Here is a 14,727-nt window from a genome sequence, read left to right as displayed (position 1 = left end):
GAGTCCTTGTCACTTCCCAGAAATTCCTGATTAGTGCAATTACAGGGTGGGGTTAAGGAAGTTTTCAAACCAAGTGGGTCATGGTTTCTGAGTGTCCTTCTATGTTCAGATCTCAAATAACCTTCTCCCACTCCTCTCCTAGCTTTCTCCCCGTGAAATTTCGTTCAGATCACTTGTAAAACAACCTTAATTTCGAGACAGGTGTGTGCTATCTTTGTCATTTGACACAGGACAAACGTTAGGGGAAGAAGAGCAAGCAAGTGATAGCAGGGTGCTCTGAGAGATCCTTCCCTGTCTTTAGGCACTAATAGATAGTATTTCCTGCCAGCAAATATTACAGAGTTGTGAATCTCATGAGTGAGAGTGCAAAACAGGTTTCTAACTGCAAATGCTGAAATATTTCTGAAATATTCTCTTTCTGCATAAAAAGTTCCCATATGAAGCCTCTGCCTGATAGAATTACTCTAATCAGATTCTGTGTAATGAAAGAGGTCAACAAATACATGACTTTGCATTCTAAAAAGTTCTCAGCCTTTTTGTTTTTTAAAGCACAGCTACATCAAAAAGAAAGGAGTCTTTGCTACTGAGCATGAATCTCACTGCTTGATCCAAAGGACCTGTATTGACTGGCCTATGCTCTTAGCACTTGAAAAAACACTGTCATTTTTCCTTTGTTATTAGACTCATTTGCAGAGCTAAACAGAACCTAATTATTGGTTATAGTTTTCCAGTATTTAGCATTTTATATCCCTTTCTCAATTTTCAGTATAATATGTGAATTAGGTCGGCTTTTCAATCAGTTATAAGCTGTACAAGTATTTTTTTGCTTTTCTGGTTTTTAAGGTTGGACAGGAACAATAGCTAAATGTAGAACTGTAGGCTAGGCTATTACTTATTCCAGTTAAAAGTAAAATGATCATGTATTTTCTGCTAAAGCAGATATTTATTGTTCTCTGCAAAGTATTAAGCAGAAAGAAGAGACAATCATGGATTGTGTTATTTCCATATATAAACATTTCTGAGTTTCAGCTGTAGTCTCTTGTCTTCAAGGACAAACTGATGTCAATTCAGACAAAGCTCTTGCATAGTAGAAAATGTGATTTGCTTGAAATGCAACGTGCAAGTGCCAAGGTAAACTCTAAGATCTGTTTTCTGCAATCTTTGACTTTAAAGGTGAAAAGCCTGATAAAACATCAGAAGGTAAAATGGCTGCATTTTCTGTGGGCTTTGACTTTAAAGGTTAGATTTTAAAGTGAGTGGATGACTCTGAGGAAGCTAGTTTCAGAAACTGTTGTATTTTTAAGGTATTTTTAGTACGCTGTTTTCTCCATACTTCAGACTAGGTGTTTGAAGATTTGTTTCAGGTTCAGCTAGTTCAGCTTAAATGAGTGTAAGCTTTTGCTTTTGTATAATTCAAATTTCTGCAGTTAACCTACTTGAAAGGCTTGTTTCTGTCTGCAAAGTCCTGATAGCAGCCAATTTCATCCTTGCGGTGTGAAAGTTTCCCAGGTACAAAGTTCTGACTGCCATTAATGTGCTCTCTCTTTTACTTGGGCCAATGGGTTTGTGTTATTTGAAACAAACTCAGACATTTTCTGTTCCTTCTTGCTTGGAATTGTGTACATAGATTGTGTAATTGTTTTTTCTTACTAACTAGAATCTGTACATCTTGGATTAAATTACTTTTCCTCACCATTTCTCCTTTCTTCTCCCGCTCTGAAGGGTCAATACAATTCTAATTGGGCTGAGAGGGATGCGACTCCTTCACTAGATGCTTCATCAAATTCTGATCACAAAATCAATTCATATGAACTCCTTTCAGCCGGTTGTTCTGTGATGCTCAGATTGGTCAGAGTTAATGTTTATATTTGCTTTGCTGATGTAAAGCTCTCAGAGGAAGTGAAAGCCACTTCTGCTATTGAATAACACGAAACTTATTCCAACTCTTCCACAGTGAGCCCTTCACCAGAAAGTCCAGTAAGAACCCAAACTCTTCTCTCCCATGAGCAACAAAACAAGACTCCTTAAAGGACACCATGTTAAAACGCTACTTCTGTGCAGAAGGCAAAGCAACCAAATACAGAACAAACACTGACATACCTGTGAACCATGCTGTGCCTACCCTGTGGCTGAGACTAAGGCTCTGTTCACGGCACCTGTCAGACTTCAGACTAACTGGTCTTTTCTATATAGGTCTTAGGTGGTCTTAGATGTAAATCTAAGAATCTGATCTTAGATGTTAAATGAGCTAGGAGTTGACAGCATTTCTGTGGATCTGCTTTTAACTTCAGTGAGATCCTATTCCACTAAGAATATTGAGCAAGACATGCTGATATGGATTATCCTTACTCTTTACCCCCCACCATATAGCAGAGGTCAGAGGTGCTGAGCAGGATGTACCCTTTGGTCGAGGCAGTACATCTTGGTAATGTACAAAGCCACAAGGAATGGTTTAGTGAAACAATGTGGGAATGCATTTGGGTAAAGTGAGGTCTGTTGAAGAATGATCATTACCAGAACTTTAAAAGATGCAACGTCACACTGAAATAACTGCATTTAAAGAGGTGCCACCTACCTCAACCATCTTGCAGGTCTCCTCCAGCTGTGTGACAATCCCCTGCATTCTGTCATTGCTCCCCACCAGGACTGCAATGCCATCACTCAGCTCAGACTAGGAAGTAAGGGGAGAGCAAGCAGAAGGGTGTTAGGTGCTGTCTCACTTCAGGGTGACACATCTAACAGTGGGGAGCAGGGGACAAATAAGCCATACCCAGGATATTTTTCTTTCCACCAGAACTGAGAAAAATTGGAGCTTTATGTGCCCACTTCAGACAAAAGCATCTAGAAGAACTCCCTAGAACAAAGTTCTTCCCTCTTTCCAAACCAGTTTTTTCTCCATTAAAAATTCCAAAATGTCAATGTTTTCATGTGTTGAGGGAGGAAACAAATGTCAAAATACAAGCAGGTATCTTTTACTTTAAAGGTGAAAAGCCTGATAAAACATCAGAAGGTAAAATGGCTGCATTTTCTGTGGGCTTTGACTTAAAGGTTAGATTTTAAAGTGAGTGGATGACTTTGAGGAAGCTAGTTTCAGAAACTGTTGTAATTTTAAGGTATTTTTAGCACACTGTTTTCTCCATACTTTAATTTTTAAAGTCAAAGATACCTGCTTGTATTTTGACATTTGTTTCCTCCCTCAACACCCTATGAAAACACGGACATTTTGGAATTTTTAATGGAGGAGAAACTAGTTGGGAAAGAGGGAAGAACTTTGTTCTAGGGAGTTCTTCTAGATGCTTTTGTGTGAAGTGCCGTTTTCAACAAGCCCCAAGTATTTCCCTTGGGTTTGTTGAGGGAAAAGACTCTTGAGGGGTTGTTTTTTCAGTGTCTGGGTCTAGCCACACTGCTGTGGTGTTTCCCTGATGACTGTAGTTCTTGGCCTTGGAATACAGAAGAGGTGGCCCATGGACCTGGAGTGACCAATGTGTTACAGAGTCCCTGCCATACAGGCAGTGGGGTTGGAGTTGTGGTGAGGAGAAAAGGAGGAGAAGAAGGTAGAGGCTGAGCCACTGGCATCAGGGAAATGAGTGGAGGAAGAAAATAATCCCTGAGTGTAGGGATGGAGATGATTGTGAGGTATCCCTAAGAGAGACAAAGAAGCCAGTCCTAGGGAACTTGGGGAGGGTGATGGGGAGTGCAAGGGGCTCTTGGCACACCGCTGTAGTAACAGAGACAACTGTGTTCATGGCCTCCACAGCTCTGTAGAGGATCCTTTGAGGCCTTTACAGCTCTGTACAGGCTCCTTTGAGGTCTTCACAGCTCTGTAAAAGCTCCTTTGAAGCATGCATCCTGCAGCCTCTGGGTTACGCCTCTCATCTTGGGCATGACAGCCCCTTTCCATGGGCACTCTGGAAAGGAATACACAGCTTGCAAATCTCCATGCAAAAGGAGTGATTGTGGGCATGGATTCAGTCCAAAAAACTTCACTTTCTTCTCCCACCTCTTTTTGATTGAAAAGGATGTTTTTAACTCCTTTCCTAAATTAACTCCTCATTTGTAGTTTACATGCACACATGCATCTGTGTGACGAAGTTGGAGACTGGGATTGCAAACTTGGCCTGTCTGATTGCTTGCCCCACTGGGGCTCTCCAGAAAAATGAGCTGTTTATCTCAGGAGGATAACCCAGTGAGTCAGGTTTTAAATTAACACTGTATTAAAAATAAACAAGTCTTTTATTGGTGACAGCAAGGGCAGAAGATGTTAGGTACATCCTGTGCTGCCAACTACTGAATATTCCTTCATTCACTTGCAGGAGGAGGTTTTTCACTTAACTTTTCTTAAAAATGGCATGCTTAAATGTAAAAGTGTCTGACAGATAACTATTTGATTTGAAATGGTCTGTTTTCTTTCCAGTTCTTAGTGTTGAAAATACCACTTGTTTGTCTCATCTAAAAGAACTGCAAAAAAGGGATTAGGAACTCAAAAGATAAATCCTCAGTACCACATCAAAATTGGGACAAATTGTAGTATCTTTTTGTGTGATCTCTCATAAATTTATTTTCCTGTGTTTCCAGACAGTTTCTACAGATTTATAGGAGCCTTTCAGTCACACACATGAGTGGCAAAGGCAACCCTGACCCTTTTGGAAACACACAGGAAGGTCATGGGAATACTTTCCTGTTGATGGTCCTGTCAGTTTTTTCAAGTACTTTGAGAAACAAAAGGATATTTACCTTCTGTTGCTGGTAAACATTTGTGAGAGGAGCAACCTGACAGTCTTTGTGGGCACCAAAGATTTTGCACAAGGAGCAGGTGGGCATTTCACAGTTCAAACAATAAATATTAATTCTCTCATCTTCATGCTCTTCGCACATTGGTTGGTCACACTTCCTTTCAGGTCTGCAAAAGAATACATTTGTTTAAAACAAAGATGGTGCTCACGAGTTTCAGATATCACCACTTAGAGTGTTAGCATGAAATATGGTACATTTGTATAGCAGCATCCAAGGTTGACTGAATATGCAGAGTAGACTTAAACCTGCCCCATGGGATGACTAAGGAGACAATGGTACAACTTAATGGTACAGCTTAATACAGCTCAAATGACACAATATGATGTGATGACAAGAGAACAACATGACTTCATATGGGGATTCCCACATGAATGAGGAATGTGACTGGGAGTGTGACAGAATGCTTGCTCATATTTAAAAATTCAAATAACCTCACTAAGCCTGGACTCAGACTACTCATGTATTTTAATTAGCATGTTATCTAACATCTGCCTGAAATATGAAACATATGTAATTTCTTTCTGGTTCATCATGCAAATTGTTGTGCACTTGGCTTAATGCAGCAAAGCTGTTATGGGGAAGACTGACTTTAAGCAAGAGTTGAAGATACTGATGAACCTTTAGGCTGTAACTCTAAATCTCCACTGCTGAGCTTTGTGAGGCCCTGGTCAGGACTGTCAATATCAAACAGCACTGGGTCCTTACAGCCTTTACATTAGGCCAGCAACCAAAACAAGGTGTCACACAAATTGATTTCAGCCAGGTGACACATGTCTAACTTTACAGTGTCAAATGTTTTAGCAGTAGTTTATTCATCTGTACCCAGCAGAGAGGGCATGGGCTACACAAGTGTTCTTCTCCTGTGCTAAGCCAGGAGCTGTCGCCACATTATAGCTCAGTCTGATCTTCTCTTCACCAAAACCATTGACTATATACACACAAGTCTGCACAACCAGCTATCTTAGGATAATTTAGTTGTAGCTTCCTTCAGATGAGCCCTTAACCAACATTCCCAGTGCAAGTGACAGCTCTGATCTAGTGTGTGTTAGCAGGGTGGCACTTTCCTGAGCCCTCACTTCAGGCTGAGCACCCTGAGCACATCTGTGGCAAACACATGAGTGTGTAAGCATGTGGTACAGAAGACAAAGGCCAGTAGACTGATGGAAAGAGTGTGTCTGGGATTCAAGCCTTCAAAAGCCACCACTGTTACTGTGGCAATGCTAAATATTTTCAGCACAAACCAGTATTCCCTTCTGCTACTGTTTGGAAAGAGAACTATGACTTACCTGTAGCAAGTGGAACAATGGCATCATATAAATATCCTCTTTATCATTAGAAACTATGGAATGTAATGGAATTACATGGGAACCATTTTTAAAGCATTTCTATGGAGCTCTGTAGCAAGGAAGCAACCAGCCATTCTATTAAAACTTAAAATGTATGGGAAAAAAATCATTATTTTATATTATATTACAGTAGAGTTTTTCCATACTGTTTGGTAGAGTGGATACGGCATTTATTTTTTAATGACAAAGTACAGCTCTTCTCTTCTGAAGGGAATGGAATATGATCACTTAGATGCATTAGAAAAAAAAATCTAGCAAGAAACAAATGTCTCACACATTTGTGGTCTTTTTTTTTTAAATTCAAGAGTGCCCTGGGATTTAAAGGGTTCATAAGGAAAATCCATAATCTGCCATATAATGTGATATACCAGAATAAAACAGGACAAACACTTCTGAAGAAAGCTTGTATTATTTGGGTCAGATTTCCAGCACTCATTAACATAAGGCACTTTGTCAAATCAAGCATTGTTTCAATGCTAGTCAAAAGAGGTGTGTCTCCTCCATAAAAGATGCTTTACATTGTTTGCAGATTACTGCAAACAGCCTCTAATATATTCATGTCATGGTGCACCAGTGGGAGGGCCCATGTGTGAGTGCAATACAATGAATTTCAAAGTGATTAATTAAGCATGAGATAGCAGCTCTTCCTGCAAATATTTACAAGACCAGAGCCAGAGACTATTAGAATTTTATTGGACACTGGAACGGTGCCTCTTGCATGAAAGACACACTACACAGAGCAAAAAGGTGACGGTGTCAAGCAAGTTCAGCCAGCAGCAGCCAACCTTCAAAGGTGCCGCAGAGAGATGGAAGCAACCTGGCAGAACTCCCTGAACTAGTGGGGCCCTGAAGACAGTGTCAGGAGACTAGAAATAAACAGATTTACAGTCTCCTCCGCAGGCAGTGCAAAAGGAGAGATTTTTAGCACACCACTCCTTGACTTCAGACAGGAGCCTTTAGATCTGTGTTGGGTAGGAAAGGCTGAAACACAAACTCTAAATTTAAAATGGAGATTGCTTCTGAAACAGGAGATTAAAGAGTAGCTGATAGGAAAATAACTGCATGGGTTTAGTTACAGAAAAAATTCACCACAGCTGTGCTGGTGACCAGAGAAATGTCAGGTTGCTGAAATGTCCTGATAACTTCATAGTCTCATTCTTGGACTCTACTCTTTAAGATGCTAAGCCTGTGTTTGACTGACAGAGGCTTATTCTTTCCCTCTGAAATTGTGTTTGGACCACACCTGAAGAACCGACTGGGTCCTGTTCTGGACTGCCCAGTACATGAAGACACTGACATACTGAAAGGAGTCCAGAAAAGGGCCCTGAAGATGATGAAGGGTCTACAGCAGCTCTCCTGTGAGGAAAGACTGAGAGAGCTGGAACTTTTAGCCTGAATCAAAGAAGGTTAAGGGGAATCTTAACAATGACCTTGATCTTATAAATATTTTTGGTTATCTAAATATCTGAATGGAAGGTGTAATGAGGATGGAGTCAGGCACTGTTCAATGCCAGGCCCAGAGGCAATGGGCACAAACTGAAACATGGGAGGTCCCCTCTGAAGATCAGAAAATACTTTTTTTACTGCGAGAATGACTGAGCACTGGCAGCGGTTGCACAGGAGGGCTGTGGAGTTTCCATCCTTGAAGATACTCATAATCCATCTGGACATGGTCCTGGGCAACTGGCTCCAGGTGGTCCTGCTTGAGCAGCGGGTGGTTGGACCAGATGACCTCCAGAGGTCCCTTCCAATCTCAACTGCTCTGTGACTGTGACTTTGTGAGGCAGTGCAAAGTTGCTGGACACATAAAGAAGCACACTTTAATTAAGAGCGTAGTAAGATGTTAGGAAAACTGCTGTTAGAAAGCATGTTTCCTGTAAGATTTTTTTCAAATCCAAAAAGGCCTCTACTGAAGTCCTGAATCCAATTATGATAGTGTTTTTAATGAGGATCCTAGGACAGCTGTAGCCCTTTCTGTGGCAACACATCACCTGGTGTCTGCACCTGGGCAGGGATGGAGAGGATCTGCATGGTTCTATGAGGCACAGTCAGGTCATTAGTAAAGATATGAAACTGCATTTGCCACAGTGCCAATCTTGGACATACAGTGCTACTGACTGGCCTCCGCCTGACTTCATGCTGCTTACCACAACCCTTTGAGTCTGGTAGTACAGCCAATTTTTGGTCCAGTTCACTTTCCACTGTCCACTCTGTCACAGGAGACAGCGTCTAAAGTCTAGATAAACAGTATCTACTGCTCTTCTCTCATGCACTAAGTCATCTCACTATAAAAGGCTTTCACATTGGTCATGCTGATTTCCTCTAATAAATCCATGCTGACTATTTCTAATCACCTTCATGTCATTTATATATTTGGAAATGGTTTCCAGGAGGGTTTGCATGAAATACTTTCTAGGGATCAGTGTGCATGACTAGCCTGTAGTTCCCTTGATTCTCCTCCTTGCATTCCTTGAAGATTGAAGGAACATTTGCTTTCCTCCAGTCCAGTCCACAGGAAACTGTACCAATTACCACAGCCTTTCAAAGATTATTGAGAGTGACCTTGCAATAATATGTTAGCTCCCTCACCACTTACAAATGCCCAGATGCCTCCCATCAGGATGTCAAATTTCTTTTTTTTTTTTTTTTTTGTTTTGTTTTTTTTGTTTTGTTTTTTGTTTTTTGTTTTCTAACCTGATCCCCCTCCACCAAAGGTGAGTCTTTCTCATTCAAGAATTTCCCACTGGTCTCAGGGTACTATGATTCCATAAAACTCAACTTAATAGTAAAGTATGAAGGTAAGTACATTGGCCTTTTCTACATCCTGTGTTACATGAGGCCTTGCTCTGTCTAGTAGTGAGCTCACAGTTTTCCTAATCTTCCTTTTGCTGCTGCTGCAGCTTTTACAGCTCATTAGCCTCCATGTCCCTCATGATAATCAGTTTCAGGAGGACCATGGCTTTTCTAACTTCATCTGCATGTGCTTGGGGAGTGTCTCATAATCCTGCTGAATCACCTGTCCATCTTCTTTTTGCTTCTTTTTTTTTATGTGTTTTTGGTTTTGTCTGTTTGTTGGTTTTTTTTAAATCAGGAGTGCCCTCTTAATCAACACAGGTGTTTTGTCACCATTGCTTGAGTTCCTGTATATGGGCATAGACCACTTTGACCTTGCAGCAAGGTGGTCCTTGAAAATCAGCCACAATTATGGACTCTCTCAAAAGCAAAGAAAAGCCCACCAAGACCCAGGGTAGAAACGGGGCTTGAAAAATCAGAAGGCTATAGAAGTTCATGTGGACATAAGGATTCCTGGAGCTCTGTTACACTACTATCATGGATGCCCAGCCCAAGACAACTATTGGTGCAGGTGAGCTTGGGGCTTTGTCTCATGGGGAGTTGGAGAAGATCCAGATGATCCCATTCCTCATCTCTTTCACTGCACAGCTTGTGGGGCTCCTCCTCTCTTGGTGACCTGTGGTCAGGGAGCAAATTTCCCTGGCCCAGCCTGTCTGAGATCCCCAGATGCCCCTGCAACCTGGCCTAGAGAGACACATCCTGCCTGGGGAGTTTGGGCTAAGACCTCGGAGGTGTCAGGGACAGACACTTCTGGTGGTGCTGGCTATGGGGCCCTGCAGGACGTCAGCACCATGCAGAGCCCATGTAGGCTGCTCTCAGCACAGCCTGGTCTCTGCTGCACACTCTGCTCCACCTGTGCTGGGGGCTGCAGGGACAGCCTGTTCCTCAGGCTCTCCCTGGTAAGTGCAAGGCAGAAAGAGGGCTCGACCCTCCCTGATCAGGATTCAGCTGGTAACAAAGCCTAAAGCACCTTTTGATCTGGAATAGCCAGCTGAGATCATTAGAACCTGCCAGATTTCACAAAAAATCACAGCCTCCTGTTGCTACCCTTTCCTGGTGACAGCAGGGATCCTGATGCTCCTCAGATAGTTTAGGTGATCAGCAGCCTACAGATTTTCAAAGACTGGTTTAATATTTAGCCAACTCAGTTTCCACTGTTTTCAGTCCTTTGCTGTCTTTTAAAGCTTTTTACAAGCCACCTCCTGCTTGAAGAATTCTTCCGTTGTGTTGCTAATGCATTCTAAATTGGGCAACAGGCTATGCTGCCATCAGCTGGAATTTGATGAGCAATGGGATAAAAGACCGTATGATGTGATACTTAGTAATAGGAGGGGCTGCATATGAGGGCTTAGGCAGACGCTCCCAACCTCAGTCCAGCTCCTGCCCCAGTTTTTATTTTAAAAAACCCCAATTCTTTAATTCAAATAGAAAGTCCAATTACAAAATAATAAAGTAAAATAAAACAACCAAACCTTTTGAAATAAGCTAGTCAAATCTTGCTTCCTTGCTTCTTTTACTCTACCCTAAGTTCATGTGAAATGCAGATGGGAGCTGGCCTCATTCTGGCGCATGCAGTTATAGTGAATTATACCTACAGGAGAACTCGATGGGAAGAGGCTCCGGCCTGGAAATCACATGTGCTGCCAGTTTGAAGGGCTGTCTTGGGAAGAACAAGGAGGCAAATATCACATCTCACCCTTCTTCCTATGTATCTCTGCCAGATCCCAGCTGTCACGATGGAAGAGACTGGTATAAAAGGAAGAAGTGGGGAAGACTTGATTTCCCTTGACTTTTTGCTTTCAGTGGGACAGCACTAGGAAAAGCCATGAAAGATCTGCTCACACTCTCAGGGGAGCCCAAGGAATGTTAGGAAGAGGGAGATAAGCAGCTGAGGCCCATAAAGGGCTGAATAGTTTAGATAATGCTGCTGCTGCTGTGCATTGCTGCTGCTATGTAACCCTGACAATGACTTTCATTCTAAGGACATACATGAAGGTTAAATAAGCACCTTAACAGATTAAATAAACAAATCTTTTGGACAAATATATAAGCAAATCTATGGTTTTGTGTTTTTTTCCTATTCTCCCATTTTATTCATCATGCGTTTTACTTTTGTGGAATTTAAAAAAAAAAATCTACTAAATCTATTCTTACATTTCTACTGGACTGTGTTTTGTTCCAATTCCCCGTGAACTACACTGGAAAGAGGACTTGCCTTTTCTTTTCTCTTTTTTTATTTTTTTTTTTTTTGGTTAAATACAACTGTGAGCTGAAAAAAAAGAGCAAAACCAAGGAAGACATGAGGCCACACATGTCCAGCTTATTTGATCAAAAGCAAAGTCCACCCTTGCAGCTTTGTTGATTCATTTCCTCCTAGATTTTCCTGACTAAAATAATATTTGAGTATCAATGACACACACGGGGGTAGCTGACCTTTACTTGGCATGGAGCACAAAGGGCAGCAGAAAGGACAATTTTAAGCCAGCTTCATGCTCTCCAGAGCTTTGGAGCTCCAACCTATGCCCAGCTGCCACAGTCCTCAGAGAGATTCAAGCAGTTAAGAATAGCCAAAGCCACTGTCAAGCTCTAAAGCAATCTCTCTGCTGGTGACTGTCCTTCTCTGCTGGAGGAAGCATCCTCAGCCATCCCAGGGACTGGGTTCTGTTCATTGTGTCCACCTGCACCAGTGATGCCATCTCTCTGTCCCTGGGAAGTCCAGCTGCTTGTTGCGGTGGGATCAGAAGACTGTCAGGGAGCATGGCCAGGATTTCACCTTCCAGGTGAATGAAACACCTTGCCATACAGAACAGATCCATGCTGGTGACAAAAAACAGCTTCCCTGGGCGAGAGCTCCTTGCTTGGTGGCCTGGGGCCAGGTTAACTCCATCACAGAATTGCAGAATTATATAATGGTTGGGGTTGGAAAGGACCTGAGAGATCATGTAGTTCAAACGCCTCTACCTTGGGTGAGGACACCTTTCATGAGCCCGGATTGTGTGAAGCCCCATCCCTCCTGGCCTTGAACGCTGCCAGGGATGGAGCATCCACAACCTCTCTGGGCAACCTGAGCCAGTGCCTCACCACCCTCATAGTGAAGAATTTATTTCTATATCTAATCTAAACCTACTGGTTTTCAGTTCAAAGCCTCGTCCTATCACTTCAAGCCCTTGTCAAAAGTCCCTCTCCAGCTCTCTTGTAGGCCCCCTTTAGGTACTGGAAGATGCTTGAAGGCCTCCCCAGAGCCTTCTCTTCTCCAGGTTGAACAACTCCAACTCTTTCAGAGGAGAGACGCCCAAGTCCTCTGAGCACCTTTGTACCCCCTCTGGACTCACTCCAGCAGGCCCATGTCTTTCTTGTGCTAAAGACTCCAGAGCTGTATCCCAAATGAGGTCTCATAAGAGCAAAGTAGAGGGAGAGGATTATCTTCTTCATTTTCCCCAGTACTAAGTTCTCCACAGTGGTACCATGAATCCTACCCATCCCAAGGGAATAAGGTGAGAACACATTTTTTTCTGTTTCTGTATCCATTATACATCAAATGCAAGAAATTACCATTCAGGAGCAATCTTACTTTTTAGAATTGACCTATTTCTCTGCTCTGAGGTCTTGATTCTTGTGCACAGCCACACAGCTCTGAAACATATTGTTTATCGCTCTTCCTTCTCTTTTATGGACTCATAAATAAGACTTGATTTCATAAGTTAACATCCCAAACCGACAGGAATGGAGGTATCTTTAACAGAATTTTCATTTGGCATTATGATGCAGGGTACCTTCTGTGTGAAATTCAGTTTTCTTTCTGTTTGCACTGTCTGTACATCAGGATTTTCTAATAAGATTTTAATAATTTCCCTTCTTTAGCACGAGAATGGACAAATAATTGCCTGAAGTGTTTTTGCAATAAATGATGTTAACCAAGATACTTTTCCCTTAATCATGTTAGTAGCTGCGCTGACCTCAAGGGCCTTACTTGCACAGGTAAGTGTTGCTCATGTGAATAAATATGGCCCAATCCTCTGCTGTAAGTGGAAACAGGGAAGCTTAGCATCCATTTGCATACAGTTTTCTGTCCTCAGTGAGAGCTGACTTCATAGTGCAGCAGACACTGAGGCGTGGCAGCATTATCCCTTTCTGCTTTTCCAGGAGACAAAATTACTAAATCAACCTCATGCGTGTCCTCTGAAGGACACACATTCCCTTGTTACCTTGTGGACTCCTGCTTGTAGATGTCGATGATGTTCTCCACCAGCAGGTTCCTCTGCAGCCCGTAGACCCCGTGTCGGTCCAGGACGACCTCGTGCCTGCAGGAGGGACAGCGGAAGCGGCCCCCCGACGCCACAGTCGTACCTCCCCTGGTCGGCAGGTAGGGGTTGGAGGCCTGTTCTTGCCAAGCAGCAAAAGGAGAGGAAGGTATGGCCGTGAAAAACCATGAAAGCCTCTTCCAATAGCACTAAATTGTAGGAAACCATTTGTCACTATGCCCAATGAGAGGGCAATTCTGACATGTCACCCCTGGGAAAGCACCTGGTGACTGCTGGGCGAGGGGCCAGTCCCTCAGCTCACACTCGGCCATGTCACCACGGCCAACAGGTGGCACTTTCACCTGCTGGGAGCTCAGCCCTGGCACCCGGATACATCAACTTTGGCCTTAAATCACTCCCCCCAACCCTGTCTCACCAACTGTTAAAACTGATCTACCAAAGCATGTTAAAAATTCTTCTTTTCCATTCATTCCAGCCAGTCCTGCTTGGGAAGCAGAGCTGTCTGTGGGAAGAAACCTACCTGGAAGATGTCACTGGCACACTTCCGACACAGGTTGTGCTGGCAGGGCAGGATGACCACTGGCTTGGTGAACATCTCCAAACAGATGGGGCAGATCAGCTGTTTCTCCAGGTTATCCATAGTTTGCTGCTCTTTGGAGAACGACTTGTAGCTCAGGGAGGTGCTCATCCCTAGCTTTTCCTGGGGCATGCGCTCAGGGCCACAGCCTTGTGGAGAGGTTTTTGGGGTTAATTTCCCCTGAAATAAATCCAAGGCTGTCTGGGATCAGAGGCTCTCTGTGCTGCTTGGGCCGGAGGACATTGTTTGAGCGAGGGGCCGAGCAGAGCCGGGGCTGTTTTTAGCAGCGCTGCGTCACGAGCTGCCGTCCTGCCGTGCCCATATATGCGCGTGAGAGCAGGACAGGCTGGGACAGGTGACAGCTGCCACGGAGGGGGGAGGCCGGAGAGGCCCTGGCTCTCCTCACTCACACGTGGCAGCCTTCACCCCTTGAGGAGTTGTAGGAGTGATAAGCAAAGGCCATCTGCTCCCTTCCCTTATCTTTGCAGGTCAATGGAGACTGAAGGGCTTGCCCCAGCCTGTGCAGCCACATCCTGCAGCCTAATAGACATTCCGTTGTCATTGGGCAGCCGTGGCCATGAGAGGAAAGATGTGATTTTGCCCATGTGTTTTGGGAAGCACCAGGATCCTACCTTTCCAAGGTGTGAAGTACATGTGGTTACTGGAGAGGTCAGTAGGAGCGATGGCTGCTCTGGAGCTTGAACACTTCAGGGTGTAAACATCTCGCCACCTTGAAAACCAGACTGTTGGACAATTCAGACTTGTTGTGAATTATAACATCTGTATTGTCTCACCCTTCTCATGAGATTGAAAATAGAATAAAAGTTTTAAAAAGCCTCTCAGTTGCCCCGTCTTTGGGTCAGAAAAGAGTATAATCCAACACCAGACAAACAAA

The 14,727-nt window shown here is 43.3% G+C and overlaps 1 protein-coding gene across 2 annotated transcripts in view; it reads right to left on the bottom strand.

Moving 5' to 3' along the window:
* TRIM55 (tripartite motif containing 55) overlaps positions 1 to 14,108 on the bottom strand; it is a 37,779-nt gene extending 23,671 nt beyond the window's left edge. Inside the window, exons 1-4 of one of the 2 annotated variants that reach the window (XM_038128220.1) lie at positions 13,776 to 14,108; positions 13,199 to 13,371; positions 4,735 to 4,900; positions 2,576 to 2,671 (exon numbers count right to left, since the gene is read on the bottom strand). In XM_038128220.1, the coding sequence (XP_037984148.1) occupies positions 2,576 to 2,671; positions 4,735 to 4,900; positions 13,199 to 13,371; positions 13,776 to 13,964 (624 nt within the window). In that variant the 5' untranslated portion in view covers positions 13,965 to 14,108. The remainder of the gene's footprint in view (positions 1 to 2,575; positions 2,672 to 4,734; positions 4,901 to 13,198; positions 13,372 to 13,775) is intronic. The other variant, XM_038128219.1, reaches the window with a different exon arrangement.
* Positions 14,109 to 14,727: the final 619 nt, after the last annotated feature.

The sequence above is a fragment of the Motacilla alba genome, chromosome 2 (assembly GCF_015832195.1).
Source record: "Motacilla alba alba isolate MOTALB_02 chromosome 2, Motacilla_alba_V1.0_pri, whole genome shotgun sequence".
NCBI lineage: Eukaryota > Metazoa > Chordata > Aves > Passeriformes > Motacillidae > Motacilla > Motacilla alba.
This window is presented reverse-complemented; position numbering and strand designations above follow the sequence as displayed.